Source organism: Marmota monax, unplaced genomic scaffold, assembly GCF_021218885.2.
Source record: "Marmota monax isolate L192 unplaced genomic scaffold, Marmota_monax_Labrador192_F-V1.1 WCK01_AAM20220418_F8-fsc00043, whole genome shotgun sequence".
Classification (NCBI taxonomy): Eukaryota; Metazoa; Chordata; class Mammalia; order Rodentia; family Sciuridae; genus Marmota; species Marmota monax.
Window position 1 is genome coordinate 8,903,936 of NW_026691982.1, and position 22,926 is coordinate 8,926,861.

Sequence of the window (22,926 nt, forward strand, 5' to 3'; positions counted from 1 at the left end):
CCTAGGCAAGTTAACAAGACTTTCTCAAAATAATAAAAAGGGCTGTGGATAGAGCTCAGTGGTAGAATATCTGGGTTTAATCCCTAGTACCAGAAGGAAGAAAAAGTGGTGGCAGAATAAAAAAGATTAAAAAAATTCTAATAACCAAATATATGAATTTGATTGGATCCTGGTTTAAAAAAATTTTTGAAAGACATTTTTGGGAAAATAGAGGGAATTCCAAAATGAATTTAGATACTAAGGAATTACTGGGGTTTTTGGGGGGATACCATGTGATTGAACTCAGGGTGCCTGACCACTGAGCCACATCCCCAGCCCTATTTTGTATTTTATGTAGAGAAAGGGTTTCACTGACTTGCTAGGCACCTCTCCATTGCTGAGGCTGGCTTTGAACTCACGATCCTTCTGCCTCAGCCTCCGAGCAGCTGGGATTACAAGCGTGCGCCACCACGCCTGACCTAAAGAATTACTGTTAATTTCCTTAAGTATAATAATGGTATTATGACTGTAGAGAGGAATGTTCTAATTTTTACTTGATACACACTGAAATATTTGGAATGAAGTACATATTACTTTCAGTGAAATGGCTCAGCAATTTTCATATATAGCTACAGATTAAAGATATACACATACCACATATATATTTACAAAGTAAGTATGGCAAAATATTAACCATCTAATCAATGCAATGGTCTTTGAACTTTTCTGGGTGTTTGGGGGGAAAAAAAAGGAAGTATGTTATGTAAAAGAAAAGACAAAGACATTTGAGATTTCCATATTGATAGAGTACTCTAGGAATAAGGCAATATATACAAAGGTAGGTAATCCTAAATGGTAGCCATAGACACCTTTATTGTGTTATTTGTATTTTTCTAATAACTTAATAGTACATTCACAAAAACACATTAAAATTAAAAAGTTTACAGGCTGGGATTGTGGCTCACTGATGGAGTGCTTGCTTAGCATGTGTGAGGCCCTGGGTTTGATCCTCAGCATCGCAAATAAATACATAAAATAAAGGTCCATCTACAACTAAAAAATTTTTCTTAAATATTTAAAAGTTTAGAAATACAGAAAACTTTTGACTTTCCACAAAGAATATTCAATAGATATATTATTTGATGACTAGCATAATGTTGACAATTATTACACTATGTTTATTGAGATTACAGGACATACTATAACACAAGAATAGTATACAATATTCATGATTGCAACAATACAAAAAAGGAGAGGAGAAAGGAGGCAGGAGCAGGGCTTTAAAAAAAAAAAAAAAAAAAGACTAGGGCTGGGGTTGTGGCTCAGTGGTAGAGTGCTAGCCTAGCACATGTGAGGCCCTGGGCTCAATCCTTAGCACCACATAAAAATAAACAAATAAAATAAATGTATTGTGACCAACTACAACTAAAAAATAAATATTTAAAAAAAAAAAAAGACTAGCTTGGGATGTAACTCAGTGATGGAGTTCTTCCATGTACAAGGCACTGGGTTTTATCCCCTGCATTGCTCACACACACACACACACACACACACACACAAAATACAGCAAAAATGCCAAGAGATCACCGTGAGTTTACATTATCAAACAATGAGTGCCAGTTCTCTGGCACAAATGTGCTAGGTGCTGCAAATATAGAGGCATAGTGAAAACAACCACCTAGGTTAGAAGAAACCTCTTTTATAAGTAACTCCCAACACCAGCTACTCCTGTGTGTGTTTCTGTGTATGTGTGCACATGCGTACACGCACAAAGGATTAAACCTAGTGGCAACGTACCACTGATTTATATCCCTACTCCTTTTTGAGCTTCAAGGCCCAAGCTGGCCTTGAACTTTTGATCCTCCTGCCTCAGCCTCCCAAGTAGCTCAAATTATAGACATTGCTACCACCTCATTCAGTACCACCAACCTTATTCTCATGTGTCATATATTTCCAGGCAATCAAAAAAAAAAAAAAAATGGTACATGCAGAACTCACTGCCTCCCTCTTTGAAAACCCTATGCTACCTACAGACTCTGAAGTCAGCATGCGTGTCAACAATTACTCTTGGAAAGTCAAATTCTAGCCTGGCTGTTTGTCTCAGTGGCTATGTAGCATGTGGAACCTTACAATTAGAGCCACAGGGGATAGAAAAAAATGCAAACAAGCCTGCTCTTAGTTTAAGACAAAACTTGATAATTCTGTTAGTTTTTACATAAGTAATTCACCTGTAGGATGGCTATGGTTTTCTTCCTTCAAATCATTTTTCTCCACAGCTGGTTCTTGATACTGTGACTCATAAAACAAATTTGGAGAAGCACTTTTTGAAGGTAAGACAAAATCTTGATGAGTAGCTCTACAGAAGTTGTTTTGTTCATCAGATAAAATTCTGCAAACATGTGCTTTTTCTTGGGTTTGGTTAGAGTAGATACATGATGGCAAGAAGGATGTGGCTTTCTCTCCAGCAGCTGAATTTACTGGAGATCTGTACTTCTGGTTCTGATCGTCAGGCAGTAAAGTCAAACCTTACAATTAAGAAAATCAACAAAGCTAATGCCTTCCAGCAATATTTTCTTTTCTGCCTAACAGTAATCCCTACTCCACAAAATGATAAAGCAGTCAGATGTGGTGGCATATGCTTATAATCCCAGCAGCTCAGTGGGGGCTGAGGCAGGAGGATCAAGTTCAAAGCCAGCCTCAGCGAAAGTGAGGCTCTAAGCAACTCAGTGAGATTTTGTCTCTAATCTAAATACAAAAAAGGTCTGGGGATGTGGCTCAGTGTTTGAATGCCCCCGAGTTCAATCCCCTGTACCCCCATCCCGAAAAAAATGATAAAAGCATTTTTTTCTCCTTATTAAGAAACAGCGTTTAACAAAAATCACAAAACCTTTCATTCCAAAGTGATCTTCACATAATTTGATGAGAACACTATGCTTTCTGTGCATATGCATGTACATGTACACGTCAAAGGTGGGAGCACCAAATAACTCTGGAATGCATCACTGCAGCTGCCAACTCTGCAAACCTGTGACAGTCACAGTTCAATACCAGTGCAGAGTTATGATCTGAGTCATTTCCTAATTAACAATAACTACCTATAGTTTCTCCCCTTAGGCAACCCTTGAAATCTTATATCCTTGGGTGGTGGGTTTAAGATAGGAAAGAAATAAAGATAAAGGAAACAAACAGGGAAGGAACTTTAAAAACTCCAAGAACACTTTCCCCTTCACCCTCAAACCTGTTTTCCTCCAGGCCTGAATTCTTAAAGGGTCCAATAAATCTTAGAGTACTGTAAATCCCATTAATTAATGCCTATATACCTTCTGTGCTTGCAGGATATATTTTTATACTAGTTAAAGAGATACTATAGAGAAAGATACTGTAAAAACCATGACATAGGTAGTCTAAACACTACCAATTAGATGTCAATCTAAAGATTCTGAAAACAAGACCATCATGACCCACTCTGAACTCCACAATCAAAACAAATGAGCTGATGTCATCCCACATTCTTTCAAACTCAGCTTATAGTTTTCTTCCTTCCTCCCTTCCTTCCTTCTCCCTTACTCCCTCCCTCCCTCCCTTCCTTCCTTCCTCCCTTCCTTTCTTTCTTTCTTTCCCCCCAATACTAGGGATTGAATCTAGGGGCGCTCTACCACTGAGCTACACCCTATACCTACACCTTTTGTACATTTTAAGATAGGGCCTTGCTAAGTTACTTAGGGCCTTCCTAAATTGCTGAGGCTGGCCTTGAACTTGCAATCCTCCTGCCTCAGCCTCCTGAGTCACTAAGATTACACCACACCTAGCTACAAAATTTCCTTTAAAAGAAGTCTGAAATATCCAAGCACATCTCACTCTCAAGCCTCAGCACTCCCTCTTCCCTTGAATGTGTATTCTCCTGTTATTTGCTTTTTCTGCTGTGTCTCTTGACACATCCTAAAATTCCTTTCTGCAGTGTAAGTCAAGAACCTGCCAGGGCAGAGGTGAGGTCCCTTTTCCTTTCTGGAGCACTTCCTTGGACCCCCACATTCAGTGACAGATTCACAGGTGACTTTTTCCTCATTTTCTAAATTTCTTGGACTATTTTTTTGTTTTGTTTTGTTCCGTAAGTCTCTGCTTTTGAAGTAACCCAATAAACAGAGTCTGCTATATATCTCTAACCTTCACTTCTTAAAGAAGAAGTCATACCAACCATCCTACCTACTGCACCAACCCCTGAAATTCTGCTACCAGTTCTGTGTTCTCCTGGACTGCCTCACCTAAATTTGGGAGTAAAGACATAATGGGAAGTGTTTTATACAACAGTGGATACCATTTATCACTTATCTACCTCAACTTCAGTCCACAAATAAAACTAGAAAATCAGGTAGGCCCCACAAAGTATCAGCTTCAACCTTTCTTCCTTGATAGCAAATATTCCTCACCCTATTCTAAATATTTTTGACCAACGAACATCTCACTGCAATCTGAAGAGGTTTTTGGCAAAATACTGCTCTAAAGCAATAAATTCTCCATGTGTGGTCTGTTAACTCCCTAGAGGTCTCTAAGACTATTTCAGGGTACTCGCCAAATCAATATTTTTTTCATAAAATATCCATTGATGGAACAAAAGCAAAATGAAAAATTGCTGGTACATCATTCAAGGCAAGACAGTACCACCCAACTATGCCAGTTGTAGTGTCACTGTTATTTGCCCCCCCCCCGTATAATCACAATCTTTAAAAAAAAAAAAAAAAAGTTTTTACTTAAGAATGCCCTAAGCAAAATAGACATGGTGGCACACCCCCATAATCCCAGTAACTCAAGAGGCTGAGGCACAAGGATCACAAGTTTGAGGGCAGCCTCTGCAATTTAGAAAGATTCTGTCTCAAAATACAAAACAAAATGGATGAGGATATGGCTGAGTGGTAGAATTCCATGCTTTATGAACACTGTATGAGACAAAACGGGAAATACATATAAATCAAGTCTGCTGCAAACCATGAATTGACTTAAATTGAGCTGCAAGCTCAACCAGCCACTTCTTCCAAGGAACACACTTTTATTTGAAAGAATGAATGAGACAATCTATGGTTATTTAAACCTGAATATTTAGCATACATTTTCTCAAAAAGAAACAAGGTACATATAAATAGCTCACATTATTTGTTGCCAATAATAAAATTTGACCTCTCAAATAAAAATCAGAATTCTGGAAAACATATCCACCATCATGAGTTTGAAGGATATTTTATAATACTTCAAGACTTTGAAGATGAAACTGGCAGTGATATTAATGAGTATAATTTTTTGTATTGTGTACTGAGATGTCAACATTTTGAAAACCAACATAATTCAGTGAATCATTATTTTCCAAAATGATCAATGCCCTAAATCATGCATGATTAAAAAAAACTAATCAAAATGTCAAGATATTCAATTTATTTAACAGTATATTTTAAAATAATAGGACACAACAAATTGATTAATATGGTTTCAGATTCCTACTGGGAATAACCACTAAGAAATGACCATTTTTTAACATGCAGTATCAATGAAGAATATCCAGAATTATCTGAAAAGACTATTAAAATACTCCTCTTTTTCCAATTAGTTATCCACATGAAGTTGAAATTTTTTCAAATATTTCAACCAAAACAACATAATTCAACAAACTAAGTTGCAAAATTAGGAAGAAAATCAGCTGAGTTCTATTAAGCCAGAAGTTAATGATACTTTCTAAAATAGAAAATAAAAATAATGCCTTTCTTCTCACATTATTGTCTTAGAAAATAATTTTCATTTTAAAAATGCTATTTTTAGTAAAATGCAACTGGTTTATTATTCCAGGTTAGTTTAAAATGTCTTAGTATTTCTAATATAACTACTTATGGTTTGAATGGTTAATGTCCCCCTAATGGCTCATAAACTAAAACCTTAGTAGCCTGTGGTTCTGTTGGGAGGTGCTAGAACCTTTAGGAAGTGGGACCTAATGAAAGGAAGTTAGGTCACCGGGTGCATGCATTCAAGAGGATATTGGGTCTATGGCCCCTTCCCCTCTTCCACTCACACTCTCTCTTCCCTCCCTTCCCACTCCTGTCTGGCCACTATTAGATGAGCAACTCTTACAGTATATAGGCTCAGAGCAATACAATCAAGTCATCATGGCCTTGAAAAACACCAAGAGGAGGAAAGAGGTTTTGGATTGCAAGAGATCTCAGTTTGATCACCACATCTACTATTTATTAGGTATGTGACCAGGGGCAAGTAATTTAACTTCTCTCAGGCAAAGCTCCTCCTCCAAAACCTCTGAAACAGTAAGCCAAAATTAACATTTTCACCTGTAAGTTGTTTATCTCAGATATTTTGTCATGGTAACAGAATACTAACACAGTAACTTATTAATAAATATAGCCCATAAGGCTGGGATTGAGGCGCAGTGGTAGAGCACTTGTCTAGCAAGTGTGAGGCACTGGGTTCAATCCTCAGCACCACATAAAAATAAATAAAGGTATTGTGTCCATCTACAACTGAAAATAAAATAAATAAATAAATAAAGCCCATAGAGCAAAAATTCTTTAGGATCTTCAATAATTTAAGAGTATTAAGAGGTTCTAAAACTAGAAAAGTTTGAAAATCACTGCCCTGCATAGCTCAGTTGTAGAACATGTACTTGACATGCACAAGACCCTGGGTTCAATCCCTAGCACCAAACACACAAAAGAAAACACTGCCTGCCTCAAAGCAAACTGTTCAATAACTGAATGGGGCCAGTTCTGATACCAGTAACTATGACATGTGCTTCCCTATTACTCCATAGCACTAGTCTGCAATAAAAAGTACCACAGTCTATTATTTATATAATCCTATTATTTTCTTATATTCCATAAAGCCCCCTAAAACCTTCTTCACCTGTTAAAGTTTTTCATCATCACTCACCCCACTCCCACCCAGCCACACTCATTTGCCAATGTCTTTTCTTCTCCATTTTCTCAATGTCCAGTTCAATCTCTGTACAGAACAGGCTCTTTCCTGAACCAGTAAAATGTGTACCTTTGAAGACAGCAGCAAGAAGCATACACACTTTTCAAACTGTGGAAGACAATTCATTAACAATTTTATCATCAGACACAATAAGTTACTGCTGACTTATTTTTTTAAATGACACAGAATTAGAATAAACAAAATAGAAAATATCCCTCTACATCACCAGGCACACCAATAAAGATTGATAATATAAAATTTACTTGTCATTATGAGTCCTGACTGAAATGTTTTTGCTACTATGGAATGTGGTCAAAAACTTTTAAAAACACTATTCCAGATCACATTTTAACAAGTTATTTTCCCTCATAAGCTCATGATGCTTTCTGTTAACAACAGAATATTATCATCTTTAACCACATAACAAACATTTTGGGTATTGTTCTTCATTTGAACAGAGTGGCTTCTATTGTTTACTGACCATTCTATATGTTTAACTTTACTGGCCTCTAATAGTTTTCATTCATTAGGCAGGGGATGCATACCAGTAGCTCTAGCCAAACTGGGCTCTTTTTTTTTTAGTTGTTGGGGTTGGACCTTTATTTATTTATATGTGGTGCTGAGAATTGAACCCAGGGCCCGACACATGCTAGGCAAGCGCTCTATCACTGAGCTACAGCCCCAGCCCTTTTTTCTTAATAAATTGACTGATAGGTGTGGTTCAGTAGTAGAGGGCATACTTGACATACACAAGGCGCTGTGTTCAACCCCAGCACCCAAATAAATAAACAAATATGAAGGCCGTTGAGCAGGCCACATGCACCCCAGAATGCCAGTTCCTACTACTTTCATTCATATTACACTACTCCCATATTTCACTCTGATCTGTCTGACCCCTGAAGAAACTGGAGTTTGTAACATATGATAGGAATGGTAGAAATCACCTGTCAGACTACTAAAAGAAAGAACTGTGTGAAACTGTTTCTCATCCTATTAACTGAAGGCCCTGTGTAAGCAAAACATACCTGGAAGCATGTGCTGCCCAGACACTATAGTAAGCAGCTTTTCTTGTTCTTCCATGAGCCTTTGTAGTTGCTCTAACTGTTGCCTCTTCAGTTGTTCTTGCTTCTTCTGTTGTACTTCCTTCAGCTTTTTAAACATAAAATTAACTATTAAAGGAGCAAAACTTTCTTCGTGGACACTTGCTCCTTACATTTATCTCACTCCTTCCCATTTCCCTTCTCCTGAATTCCCTCATAGGGAATTTCAGAGAGGGATCCCCTCAGTAAATAAGTCTGCCACCAAAACTCTAAAATCCAATTTCTTCTGAGCAAATTATGTCAGCTATCTCACCTAAGAAACAAAAAAAGTCACATGAATCCTCCAAGTCTTACAATAGGATGGGTATTCAGGGCATCATCAACTTTTTTCTCCTAGTGTTTGAACAACCATTTCTAATTTAGCTCTCATTATAAGATACAACTTAAAGAAATAAAGTTTTATATCTTACATATTAAATAATCTTTAATGTTGCACATTAGACAAAAGGCAAAATCTGGTATTTTGAGGATTTCAGAATAAAAGGGAAAAATAAGAGGATCTGGAACAAATAACTTATAATCATATAATACCTGCAATAACACAAACACATATAAGGCCAAATTCTATTATACCTGTTCGAGTTTTTTAAAAAGTGGGTCTTTATAAGCCACTTGTTGTAATTCACTCACAAGATTGGGAATAAAGTCATTTTTATTATCTTCCTGGTGTTCAGAAGCATCCTGGCATGCTACTATTTGTGGTTCCTTTTTAACTAAAGGAAAGATTGTATGGACTTCAGATTTTTCTGACTGTAGTTTAAAAAGGCCATCAGACTCCAATTTCTGTTCTTCATGAAGTGAATCTTCTTCACTAATAAAACTGAAGCTCTTTGAAAAATATGCAGCTTTAACAGGAAAGCTGGTAGAAGCATTTGTAGCTGTTTGCTTATCTTCATCTGTTTCCAAAATAGGAAATCCACGATTTAATATGACCCCAGCCCGAGAAGGATTGGTCATCCATTGGGTTAGGAAGTTCTGCCCACTGTTTAACTCTGAAGAGGCTGGCATCAGGAACATTTTAGTCAAATGACACTACTATATTTAAATAATGGAAAAGTCAGAAGAGCTCTTGATTTTCAATACCTACAGACAAAGACAGGCAACAAAAAGTATTAGTTAAACCTACTAGAGTTCTACCCAAAACTAGCCCAAATCTCAACCCACCACAAAAGGCTTAAGTCAACAGAGCAACTGGGCATTAAGTTACATGGGTTTTTTTGTTTGTTTATTTTTGTCTTCAAAATATCCAAATTGTATAAGAAAACCTGCGATCCCTCTGCTCTAAATATTCAATTACTAATGACATTATTATACAAGTGCTAGATCAGTTGACCTTTGGAAGCTAAGAGACACTGTTTTAAAAAAAAAAAATATATATATATATATATATATATATATATATATATATATGAGTGAAATCATTTTTAAATGATTTCTTATATATATTGCCTTAAAAAAAAACTTTTTTTTTTTTTTTTTAATGTGGTGCTGAGGATCAAACCCAGTGCCTCACACATGCTAGGCAAGCACTCTACCACTGAGCCACAACCCCAGCCCGGAAGCTAAGACACTTTTAAGTTACTCATTAAAAAAAAAAAAATCACTACAACTGTCATGTATTACCCACACTAAGCATTTTCTTGCTTCTTTGCCCAGCTGTTTTCTCCCTAGTTCCAGAAGGAAAGTTGTCACCACTACTACCATCAACACCACTACTCATAGCTTTACCTGGTACTGTTTCCCCAACTTTTCCTCCCCCATATCTCCCCAAAATCCCTTGCCCACTAGGCTGTCCCTCATTTGTATTCCTAAAGATTCGTGACTCGACTGTTTCAGCATTTATCTCAGTATTAGTAGCATTTTGCTTTCAAGTTCATACTCTACCAAACTGCGGAGCTCCTCCTAAAAAATATCTGTATATTTTCCCCCCGCCTAACACTATGCCTGGCAGACAGAATGAACCTGATAAAAGTTTGCTAAAAGTAAGTTTAAAATAAATCATAACTCGGCACAGTGACACAGGCCTGTAATCCCACCAACTCAGGAGGCTGAGACAAGAGAATCTCAAGTTCAAGTCCAGGCTCAACATTATTATTTTTCTAGTTGGAAAAAAAATAAGCACAATCTTTAATTTCCAAACATGCACACTACTGAAGAACTGGAGATGCAGAAGTTAGTACTATGACCAGAATAGTGAAGGAAAAAAGACTAGAAAGTATGTCACAAGTTTCATACCAAATGGCAACTGTAATTTTCCACAGTATAACAGATTTAAAAAGCTATCTATTGCCAGGCATGGTGGCACACACCTGTAATCCCAGCAGCTTAGGAGGCAGAGGCAGGAGGATCCAAGTTCAAAGCCAGCCTCAACAACAGAGAGGCACTAAGCAACTCAGTGAGACCATTTCTAAATAAAATACAAAATAGGGCTGGGGATGTGGCTCAGTGGCCAAGGGCCGCTGAGTTCAATCCCCAATATCCCCCCTCAAAAAAAAAAAAAAAAATAGGGGCTGAGGGCATAGCTCTATGGCATAGTGAGCTATGGCACCCTAAAAAATAAAAATTGAAAAAATAAAGAAATAATGTTGAGATACTTTCAGCAAAAACAATAACTCCTGATCTGTTTATTCTTAATTATAAAAAATTGATGAAATTAGCTATCTGCATCAGAAATAAATATCCAACAAACAATTTAAAATAATTCTGAACAGGATCTAAACTTATAGCTTTGGCCAGGCATTAAAAACAACTGTACCAAAAGAAAGACGGCTGAAAATGTGGTTCAGTGGTGGTGAATAGGGCACATGCCTAGTATGTGCCAATGCCCTGGGTTCAATCTCTAGCACTGCCAAAAAAACAAAAACAAACTCGCACCAACAGAAAAAAGTAGGGAGAAAACATTTTTAGATGGTGAAAAAATAAATAAATTCATAAATTTATAAAGATAAATGAGTTCATTTGTCTGAAAATTATGAGATTTAAGAAGATATTTTAATTATAAGATTAAAGAAGACATTTTATATATAGTTAAGTAACCAAAGAATTGTTCACGAACCCTTATAATATGAACTGATTCAAAACTGGAAAAACTACTTTTCTTTAGTTTTATGAGGGTGGTGCAATAAGAGAAAGTGACCAAGTTAGATACATCTTTTCTCAAAGATCATCTACATTTACAAAGAAATGTTATCTATTCATAGCCTCAAAAATTGAATTTGTGGGGCTGAGACTGTAGCTCAGTGGTAGAGCACTTGCCTAGTATGTGTGCGATACTGGGTTTGATTCTCAGCACCACATAAAAATAAATAAAAATATTTATAGGTATTGTGTCCATCTACAACTAAAAAAAATTGTTTTTAAATAAAACAAACTGAACCTGGGAATAGATATTTTAATATTCTAACAAAGAATTCCAGCTAGACATGAAAATTAGTTCTCACGACAGATTGTCTATTAGGAAAAATCTGGATTTAACTAGACACAATGGCACACACCTGTAATCCTAGCTACTTAGGAAGCCAAAGCAAAAGAATCATAAATTCGAAGCCAGCCTCCACAATTTAGAGTCCCTGCCTCAAAGTAAAAAAATAAAAAGGGCTAGTCAGTCATAGAGCACCCCTGGGTTCAACCCTCATTACCACATACACACGAAGGTAAAAATGCTGGATTTATGGATTTAATGAAATTTTTAAACAAGAGACTGCTTTGTAGCTTCATTCCACTGTATGATATACACTGTGCTCAGTTTTCTGAAGCAGAATCCATGAACAGTATCGTGGACAGAGATGTTTAAACTTTTCAGTACATTTAAATGCTATGAATCACCAGTTTATAGAACTGTTAAAAGAAATGGAAGACAGTGAACTTAATAATATTGGTTTGGTTTGGTTTGGTTTGGTACTGAGGTTTGAACTCAAGGGTGCTTAATCAATGAGTCACATTCTCAGCCTTTTTTATTTTTTGAGGCAGGGTCTCACTAAATTGCTTAGGGACTTGCTAAATTGCTGAGGCTGGCTTTGATCCTCCTGCCTCAGCCTCCCAAATTGCTAGGATTACAGGTATATGCCAATGGGTTGGCCAATGATACTGTTTTGGTTTTTTGTTTTGTTTCGGCCACTGCTCCCTGGTTGAGTTGTGAGAGGGCTTTTACAAGATTTAGTGCATTATTAATTCCTACTATCAACTAAAGGTTTTCTTAAAACAAAAGGAATGCTTGCCAATCATTCAATTGTCAAAGACAAAAATGTCTGTGGTTTATGTTTCCTTACATTGATACCACACTTTGATAACCACAGCTATTTAAGCATTGCAATAAATAAAAAAACAACTAGCTAGGCTTGGTGGGGCCAGGCCTATAATCACAGTGACTCAGGAGAGCTGAAGCAGGAGAAACTCCAGTGCAAGGCCAGCCTCAGCAACTTAGCAAGGCTCTTAAAAAAGACTGGGGATGCAGTGGTAAAGAGCCCCATGGTTCAATACCCAGCACAAAAAAAAAAAGAAATAAAAACTGCTGAGGGCAACAATATGGATGAGTAATGATGAATAAAAATTAGACACAAATATACAGTGTAAGTTTCCAATTACATGAAGTTCATAAAGAGGCAAAAAAAAATCTTCAGTTATAGAAGTCAGGATGGTGGTTATCCAGAAATATGGAGCTGGTATTGACTGCCAAAGGACTCCTGCCTTCAGGGAATATACACACTGGGTGGTACCCTTACCAACAGCACACTTTCCTGGATATCTGTTGCTCCTATTTAGTGACTTCTAAAAACCTGTTCTAAGCAAACTAATTTTAATTATTTTTAGGTTGGAAACTAATCTTAAAAAAAGAACTTTTCATCAAAATCAGCCAGATAATCTTGGTTAAACTTCAATGACCTTAGCGGGAAATCTTTTGAAATACAAATTTAGAAGAAGACAAACTATAATGTCATTTTGTAACGTGGAAAATGTCAAAAATTCCCTACTAGACGACAGGTGGAATACAGATATGGGGCATCTTGACCCCATTTAAAAATACTGACTCACCTGAATATTCTATTACTGATACCTAAAATCAATAAAGCATAAATAGCAAAACATTTTTAAAGGGTTAGAACGTGTACTCAGACTTTCCACACATTAAAGTCTAAGGGACAAACTCATCAAACTGTTGAGCATCAGACATCCTATTTTTACTGTTTATCAATTACACCTCAGTAAAGCCGTTAAAAAAAAAAAAAAAAAAAACTGACAAATCGACAGCCTTGAAGCCTCCAAAGAGTGCTATGTGAACTTTCTTTAAAACAGTGGGGGATAAAATAAATTCTCTACACTGGTAAGCGGGAAAACTGGTTAGAAACAGCATATTAAAATACACCCTCAGACCCGTGAAAAGCAAGTAGCTGGACTGAGGAGGTGTTTTGTCCCTATAAAATACAACACTTCCTTGAAGGCCACGAATTCACACAAAGCTTTCAAAGAGACGCCCTGACAAGGCTGAGCGAGACGGCCCGATGGAGTGAAGCCACTCCACAGCCCATGCCAGAGCGGACGCAACTCCTGCGCGTGTAACAGGAGCCTCAAGTCTGCCCCAGTCCACGACTGAGACCCACCTAACCAAAAGGGAAGGCTCCCCAGGCTCTCGAAAGAACAAAGCAGCGCTAACCGAAGAAGCCTCTGAACTGCCACCGCTTGCCAGCGCCCGATTCCCTACGCGCCCCAGCGATACAGTGCCAAGGCCCAAGTCCAGCCCTTCGGTACACCCAGGCCCTCTTAAGGACTCGAGCAGCGGACAAGAGCTCCTCCGCTCCTGTCGGCCACGAATTACCGATCAGCGAAGCTTCTTTGGTTCGGTCCACTCGAATTGACGACAGAATTAGCCCGGCATTTACAAAAGAGCCGCCACAATTACCGCGGCGGTCGGAGCCACGCCCCCGGACAGGTCCCGTCCCACCCGACCCGAGGGCTCCTGGGAAGTGTAGTTTCCACCGACCCCTTCGGGCTTTTGTACGGGCATCACTGACCCACACAAACTACAGCTCCCAGCGACGCCACGGGACAGACGTTGCCTAGGGAATGGACTGCGAGCCGCCTTCCGCTCCGCGGAAGTTTGGTTGGGAGGGGTGGGGCCGGAGCGGAGTGAGAAAGACATTTCGGAGAAAGACGTTTTGGAGAAAGACTGCGGAGGTCTGCGCTCTAGCCCAAAGCCTTTGAAAATTAGAGCGAGCACACGCGAGAGCTCCGAATTCCCTCCTGAGCAGGAAAGCCTAGGAGACCAAAGCTTATCTGGAAACCCACGATTTTTTTTTAACCTTTGCTTTCCGTTTTGGCAGGATTTGACTTAATGAAGACCCAGTTTAGCCAGGCGTGGCGGCGCCTGTGTGTAATCCCAGCAGCGTGGGAGGCTGAGGCAAGAAAATCAATAGTTCAAAGCCACCCTAAGTAGTTTTAGAGAGACCTGATTTCTAAATAAAGTATTTAAAAGGGGGGGGGGGCTGGGGATGTGCTGTCCATGGTTGGCCGCCCCTGGGTTCAATCCCCGGGCACCACGCCCCACACACCAAAAAAATAAAACGTTTAAAAAGGATGGGAGCTGAGCGTGGTTGCGCACCCTTGTAAACCCCACAGCTCCGGAGGCAGAGGCAGGAGGATCGCAAGTATGAGACCAGCCTCAGCAATTTAGTGAGTCCCTGTTTCAAAAAAAAAAAAAAATTTAAAAGGGGTTGGGGATGTAACTCAGTGGTAAAGCACACCTGGGTTCAATCCCCAGTACCACTAAATAAATAAAAAGGGGCAAGGGAGGGCCTTGTGTCTGCCACACTATTTCATTTTTAAAAAAATCCCTGTGAGAATTCACTCCAAAAATAGTCGTTAGCCATCTATCCTTAATGTGGCTAATAGGTAATTTGGCAATGTATGTCAATTAAGTATGAAAACTTTCTTTTGAACGCTAAAAGCACAAAACAAGATATATATATAAATATAAATATATATATATATATATATAAATTATATATATATATATATATATATATATATATATATAATTTATTTATTTTTATTGCCAACAGAGTGCTTCATGGGTGCAGACAAGACACTTTAGGACAGTACAGCAGGTCAGGTTACCACAGTTTACATACCTGGCTTCGTGTGTAACAGTAGGGCTAGGGCTGTAGCTCAGTGGTAGAGTGCTTACCTAGCATGCATGAGGCGCTGGGTTCTATCCTCAGACTACATAAAAATAAACAAATAAAATAAAGGCATTCTGAGTATCTACAACTACAAAAAATAAATTTTAAAAAAATCAAATGTGGTGCTATTTATAAGAATAAATATAGTAGTTGAAACAAAATACCACTGGTTAAAGATAACATTTCAGGGAGCCACCCCAATGGCTCATGCCTGTAATCCCAACTACTCCAAAGGCTGAGGCAGGGCTGCAAGTTAGAGAGCAGCATGGACAATTTACTGAGACCCTGTCTCAAAATAAAAAACTAAGCAGGGTTGGGTTGTAACTCAGTGTTAAGAGTGTCCCTGGTTTCAATACCAGGTACAGTGGAGTGGGAAAGGTCCTTCTTTCCTAAATCAAGATTTCCCTGCTTATCCCTCGGCCCTTCTACTTCCTCTTATAACCAAAGCCCAAGAATTCCAAGATTACACACTTGTTTCAGATGCTGGATAAGGACCAAAATTATCTTCATCTTCATTTCATTTGAAAGCATACCCCAAAATCATCTTTGTTAAAATATGTATTATTGAGGGCTTGGGTTGTAGCTCAGTGGAGAGCACTTGCCTAGCATGTGTGAGGCACTGGGTTCAATTCTCAGCACCACCTATTGCCGCAGTCTGGCTGGGCACAATCAGGAGCCACTTGTCAAAAGAAACTAACTTTATTTTTAGAACCACACACGCCAAACAAAATAGCCTCTCAGGAAAAACCCTCAGAGCCTCAACTGCCACCACCGGCTTTTTACAAGCCTCTCTCTCCCACACAAGCTTCTCTCCCTCTCCCACAATCCTCCTGCTCTTGAGGCCGATTGGCTGGGTCACGTGGGCGGAGCCAAAAAAGTCCCCCAATGAGCAGCTCCGTGGTCTGAAAGGGCAGGGAAACAGCCCAATGAGCATCACCGCAGAGGAGCCAATCAGCTAGATGTTGCTGGGGCCGAGGAGCCAATCAGCTAGATGTTGCTGGGGCCGCTGTGAGCCAATCATCAGCCAGCAGCTGGAAGTTTGCTGGCAGCTAGAAGTTTGCTGGGGCCCCTTTGGCTGTGGCTCTCAACATCTCCCCCTCTCTGTTTAAACAACAAGCATGTGGCTTAGGGACCGTGCCTGTTAGGCAGTCCAATTCAACATATGGTCCTTACCCGTCATCGGATGAACTGACCTCTAGGCGTCAGCCTCCTGTCTTAGGTTGGTACCACTGCAATTGGATCATACCCGTCACTGACTACCGGTCCAGCATACAGCCATACTTGTGGATAGGCCTTTGCACCTGTGGGGGGGTGAGGTTCTTTGCCTCACCTCTGTTGGCCCCCAAATTTTAGACCATCACTAGTAGAGGAGGATGCAAAATGCCATGACATTAAGCCAATTGAGGGCTCCTTTGAAAAATTGTACCACCGGTGACACCATCAGCAAAAATACTCCAGCACTACCACAATTCGCTGTACCAACAGATAGTTCACAATGCATACAGGTGAGCTCACAATGTGTCCAGGCAAGTTCTGCAAGCAGTTCAGTGATGGCTATTGTAGAAGCTGTAGATTGGTTTTATCTTTGACTTCACCAGCACTGGGATGAAGATAGGAATTCTGGCAATAATGGCTAAAGAAAAAATTATGTAACATTCCAGAAGGCACTAAAAGAAAACAATTTTCTTAGCAATTTACATTGTCTTCACCAGCACTGGGATGAAGATAGGAATTCTGGCAATAATGGCTAAAGAAAAAATTATGTAACACTACAGAAGGCACTAAAAGAAAACAATTTTCTTAACAATTTACATTATCTTTAAGAGAATTATTAAATATAATGAAAAGGAAAGGTGAAAGTAAACAAACAGATCTGTTAACCTTCTTTTTTGTTTACATATTAAAACAATCCTCAACAGTTGTTTACCCAATTTAAATTAAACCATATAAATTACGTGAAAAAAAAAATTTTGGATCCATTTTATCATGAGCGCTCATCATATATGATATATGGACATACGTACATTCAAACATATAACACAAAACACAAGTGTGCACACATAATATAATACATACAACACATAACATTATAGTAAAGGCCTTATAACTTTTTACAGGTGAAATCTCCATTGCAATGTTTAAAAACTCTATAGTCAAAAAATAGAACTGATCAGCAAAACATTAACCTAGGTCTGTATGAGCTCAAAAAACAAAATAGAACTTCATGATATGGCAAAGGGCAATAATAAAATAGATATTGAAAAAAGCATCCTGGTTCTGTTGCAGATGTAAGAATAGCCAAACTGGAGTTTTGGATATCAGTTGTTATGGATTTGAGCCAAATCATCTTCTTTTTGGTCTGTAGAAATCGCTTTAGTTAATCTTTCTGGAATCCAAATCGGCTGCTGTTCTCCCTGTGGAAACACATAAAAAGACCCCCGACTCCAGACAATCACTGGGTCAGGACCTTGGTTAATCTCTCTGGAATCCAAATCGGCTGCTGTTCTCCCTGTGGAAACACACAAACAGACCCCCGACTCCAGACAATTACTGGGTCAGGACCTTTCCATTGTCCTGTTAGAATATCCTTCCAAAGTACCTTGGGCTTATGTACATTTTTTGGACACATATGCCTTTCCGCAGCACTAAGTCCTGATGAATCCAAATTTAAAAAGTTTAGAGTAAAAAGGGTTATTTTAAGTTTATCTTTGGGGAATATATACCCCTTCCCAATTCCTTCTTTTTGCTTTAATAAGTACATTTTAATAGTTTGATGAGCTCTTTCAACTATTCCTTGTCCCTGTGGATTGTATGGGATTCCTGTTATATGAGTAATGCCAAATGTTGAGCAAAATTGTTTAAAAGAGGTAGAAGTATAACCAGGGGCATTATCTGTTTTTAACTGTTTTGGAACACCCACAGTGGCAAAATTTTGTAAGCAATGAGCTATAACATCTTTAGTTTTTTCTCCTGCATGAAGGGAGCCCATCAAAAATCCAGAAGAAGTATCAACTGTAACATGCAAATATTTTAATTTTCCAAATTCTGGCAAGTGTGTGACGTCCATCTGCCAAATATGGTTAGGTATCAATCCTCTAGGATTGACTCCAAGATTAACTTGTGGTAAAAAGGTCACACAATTTTGACATTGTTTTATTATTTGTCTAGCTTGTTCCTTAGTTATTTTAAAACGCTTTTGTAAAGTATTAGCATTGACATGGAACTTTTTATGAAAATTTATAGCTTCTTCTAGTGTAGAGAAAATATGTATGTCATGTGTAGTTTTATCTGCTAAATCATTGCCCAAACTAAGGGCTCCAGGCAATCCTGTATGTGCCCTGATATGTCCTATAAAGAATGGATCTTTTCTGTCCCAGATTAGACTTTGTATAGTGGAAAGCAAAGAGAAAACAGTAGAAGAAGGGGAAATCCTACCAGCATCTTCAAGAGATACTATAGCATTAACTACGTACTGACTATCAGAAAATAAATTAAATACAGAATCTTTAAACATCACAAAATCTTGTAAAACTGCATTAAGCTCTACCTTTTGAGCTGATTGTTTGGGTACTAAAAATGTAAAAGTTTGATCAGGGGTAACTACTGCTGCTGTACCATTATTTGACCCATCAGTGAATATATTTGGAGCATTCATGATAGGTGTTTTTCTTGTCATTTTTGGAAAAATTACAGGATGCAATGACCAAAAAGACAATAAAGGATTAGATGGTAAGTGGTTATCAAATGAAACATTAGATTTGCACATGATTATTGCCCAAGTATTTAACTCATTAGCTAACTCATCAATTTGATTCATAGTATATGGAGTAATAATTTTATTGGGAGAAATTCCAAACACTCCCTTTGCTGCTTTTATTCCTTTGAGTATTAATTGTCCTACAGCCTCAGGATACCTAGTAAGAATAGTGTTAGGAGAATAAGATAAATGTATCCATAATAATGGACCTTCTTGCCAAAATACTCCTGTAGGAATATTTTTTGTTGGTAGTACAATAAATAATAAAGGCAAACTTATATCAATTCTATCCAAATGCATATTTTCCATATATGTTTCAATGATTTTTAATGCCTTTCTTGCTTCAGGCGTTAACATTCGGGGTGAATTTGGATCTGATGGACCTTTTAGGATATCAAATAAAGGTCCCAACTCTCCTGTTGGTATACCTAAATAAGGCCTTATCCAATTTATGTCTCCTAATAACTTTTGAAAGTCATTAAGTGATTTGAGTTGATCTACTCGTATTTGAATTTTTGGTGGACGGACCATGGTTGAGGATAATAGAACTCCTAAATAATTAATTGGAAAATTTAATTGTACTTTATCTATTGCTATCTCTAGATTATAATTTTTTAATAAGTTTGTAAGTGTGGCATAACATTCTAGCAATGTGTTTTTATCTTTGTGTGCTAATAATACAGCATCCATATAGTGAAATATTTGTAGTTCAGGATTTTGATTTCTAAGTGGCTGGATTACTTTGTTAACATAAATTTGACACATAGTTGGGCTGTTAGCCATCCCTTGAGGGAGTACTTTCCATTCATATCTCTGATCAGGACCTTCATGATTCAGTGCAGGGATGGTAAATGCAAAACGTGGACTATCCTCAGGATGAATTGGAATTGAAAAAAAACAATCTTTAATATCTATAACTAAAACATACCAGGTTTTTGGCAAAGCAGACAACTGAGGAATCCCTGATTGAGCAGGTCCCATAATAACCATCTCATTATTAATGGCTCTTAAATCTTGCAATAATCTCCATTTACCAGATTTCTTTTTGATGACAAAAATGGGAGTATTATGGGGAGATACAGAAGGTTGTATATGTCCTTCTGCTAATTGTTGTTTGACCAGGTCATGGGCTGCTTGTATCTTTTCTTTAGTCAGGGGCCACTGAGGAACCCATACTGGTCTTTCTGATTTCCAAGTAATTTTTATTGTCTCAGTGGCCCTTTCTGAAAATCCAACCCATGTCTGTCTGTTCCTTGATCTATTTGTATTGGTGCTTCTATACCTTGTTCTTGTTTTTCTAATCTTTTTCCTTTCCTAAAACCTTGTCTAGTCATAATAGTGGGCGCATTTTGGTTGATGTTATTTGTTAATGTCAAACCTAATTGATCTAGGACATCTCGTCCCCATAAATTTACGGGAAGATGATCCAATACATATGGCTGTATAGTTCCTTCACATCCTTCAGGATCCTTCCAATCTAATACCATTGCACTTCTATGGGGATTAGTCGCCACTCCTAGGCCTCGAAGTGTTTGAGTGGCTTGTTGTAATGGCCAATGTTTTGGCCATTCTTGACGAGAGATGATGCTAAGGTCTGCACCTGTATCCAGTAGCCCATTAAATTCATGTCCTTGAATATTTAGTTTTAGCATGGGGCGAGAATCTAAATTTAAAGAAAGCATAGCCCAATCTACACCTGTGGAGCCTAATCCCTTGGAACCTCTTTCTACAGTACGACTGGAAAATTTATCATGTAGGCTGGGTATTATTAGTAACTGTGCTATTCTATCTCCTGGTGAAATTACTGATATACCCTTTGGAGAACTGGCTATAATTTTTATTTCACCTTCATAATCGGGATCAATTACCCCAGGACTTATCATAAGTCCTTTTAGAGTAGAAGAGCTGCGTCCCAATAATAAGCCTACTGTTCCTTTGGGAAGAGGTCCTTTCACCCCTGTGGGAATGATTTGAACTCCCATCTCTGGAGTTAGTACTGCTCTGGCGGAGGCGCAGATGTCCAACCCTGCGCTCCCTCTGGTTTGTCTGATGAGGGATCTGATGGACAATGTGTCCTGGGCACTACCCTGATGGGGTTGCTGGGTTCCTCCAGTGCTCCGTATATTTGTGGTTTTGGGCCCCGGAGCATTGGGCCCCCCTGTCCATTTTTTGGCAATGGAGCCCGATGCCTTTCTCCACGATATCGTGGATAAACACCTGGTCCTTGTTCGTTTTTTGATAATGGAGTACCCTCTATGGTGGTTTGAGAACGGCATTCATTAGCCCAATGTCTCCCTCTACGGCATCGTGGGCAAATACCTGGTATTCTACTCCTTTGATACCTAGTTTTGTTAAACCCTCCTCCAATGGGGCAATTCCTTTTAAAATGTCCTGTTTGTTCACAATTGTAGCATGTTCTTGGCCTGGCATCTAAAGCCTGTTTTACTGCAGCTGCCACAATTTGCCCTTGTTCATTAATGTCTCAGGCATCTAAAGCCTGTTTTACTGCAGCTGCCATGACTTGCTCTTGTTCATTAATGTCTCTACATAATTTAATATATGTGTTTAAATCTTCATGTTTCCATGGTCTAATGATATCTCTGCACCAACGATTCGCTTGCTCATAAGCCAGGTGTTTTAGTAATGGCATTGCTTGTTCTGTATTCCCAAAAACTCTGGTAGCTGTTTGAATAAGCCTATCTACAAATTCAGCATAAGGTTCATTAGCTCCTTGTATTACCTTAGATAATTGACCTTGTAAACCTCCATGTCCTTGTAAAGTCTTCCATGCCTTAATTGCATCTGCAGCAATTTGTGCGTATACGCCAGGATCATATGCAATTTGTTGCTGCTGATCCTCATAAGGTCCCTTTCCTAACAACATATCTAGATTTCTCTGAGGATAACCAGCTGCTGCATTTCGCCTAGCCGTCTCCTTGCAAAATTCCTCATTGGCAACCTTCCATAACAGGTATTGTCCTCCATTTAGCACAGCTTTACACATATTAGCCCAATCTGCTGGCGTCATGTTCAAGTTGTTAATGGATTCGACCATGCTTACAGTGAAGGGTGCTTGAGGACCATAGGTTGTTACAGCCTCTTTTAGCTGCTTCACTGTTTTGAAATTTAAAACTTGGTAAAATCGCTGCCCTCCTGCCTCAAATACAGGGCATGTTAGTATTTGAGATCTTGTCTCAGGATCCCAACTATCAACTGCGGGGGTTGGGGGCCTCCCAGCATATGGAGGTGGCGCTGTTGGTTGGACACTTACGCCCTCTGGTGATAGAAAGGTGTTAGTAACAGTCTCCTGTAGAGGTGGTGCTGTTGGTTGGACACTTACACCCTCTGGTGATAGAAAGGTGTTAGTAGCAGTCTCCTGTTGTAACTTTCCCCCTGATGGCTTTTTCTGTTTTACACTTTCTTTCTCTGTCTGACTAGTTTGAGAGGCCTTCTCTTTTACTTGAATCTTTTCCTCTGTCTGACTAACTTGAGAGACCTTCTCTTTTACTTGAATCATTATGTCTTCTCCTTCCTCTACCGTTGTCTGAACTGAAGGCTTTGGACTAAGCAAACAAGATACAAATGTCCACAATGGCAATGTGCCAACTGGCAGAGTCCCTGGGCTTTTCTTTTCTATTCTTTTTAAATATTCACCATGATGGTTCCATTGTGATATATTTAACAACTCCTCCTTAAAAAGCCATGGGCTACATTTTTGTATTGTATCAACGTATGCCCTGACTGCTCTTGATTTTACTGGGATGCCTCCTTCCTCTAACAATTTACTTAACACTCTTTCAGTTTGTTTTTTACTAATTTCTGATCCCATATTTCTACTATAATACAACCCAACAAGATGACGCCAAACAAAACCGAGACAGAATGAAATAAAAAGGGAACAACAAAAAGTCATTATAGCCTTTCTATCCTCCTGACATGGGCATCCGTC

The 22,926-nt window shown here is 38.6% G+C and overlaps 1 protein-coding gene across 4 annotated transcripts in view; it reads right to left on the bottom strand.

Moving 5' to 3' along the window:
* Positions 1–13,966, bottom strand: part of Cenpj (centromere protein J) — a 59,589-nt gene extending 45,623 nt beyond the window's left edge. For 3 of the 4 annotated variants that reach the window (XM_046447415.2, XM_046447423.2, XM_046447406.2), the window contains exons 1-4: positions 13,858–13,966; positions 8,619–9,128; positions 7,971–8,094; positions 2,208–2,504 (exon numbers count right to left, since the gene is read on the bottom strand). In XM_046447415.2, the coding sequence (XP_046303371.1) occupies positions 2,208–2,504; positions 7,971–8,094; positions 8,619–9,062 (865 nt within the window). In that variant the 5' untranslated portion in view covers positions 9,063–9,128; positions 13,858–13,966. The remainder of the gene's footprint in view (positions 1–2,207; positions 2,505–7,970; positions 8,095–8,618; positions 9,129–13,857) is intronic. The other variant, XM_046447430.2, reaches the window with a different exon arrangement.
* Positions 13,967–22,926: the final 8,960 nt, after the last annotated feature.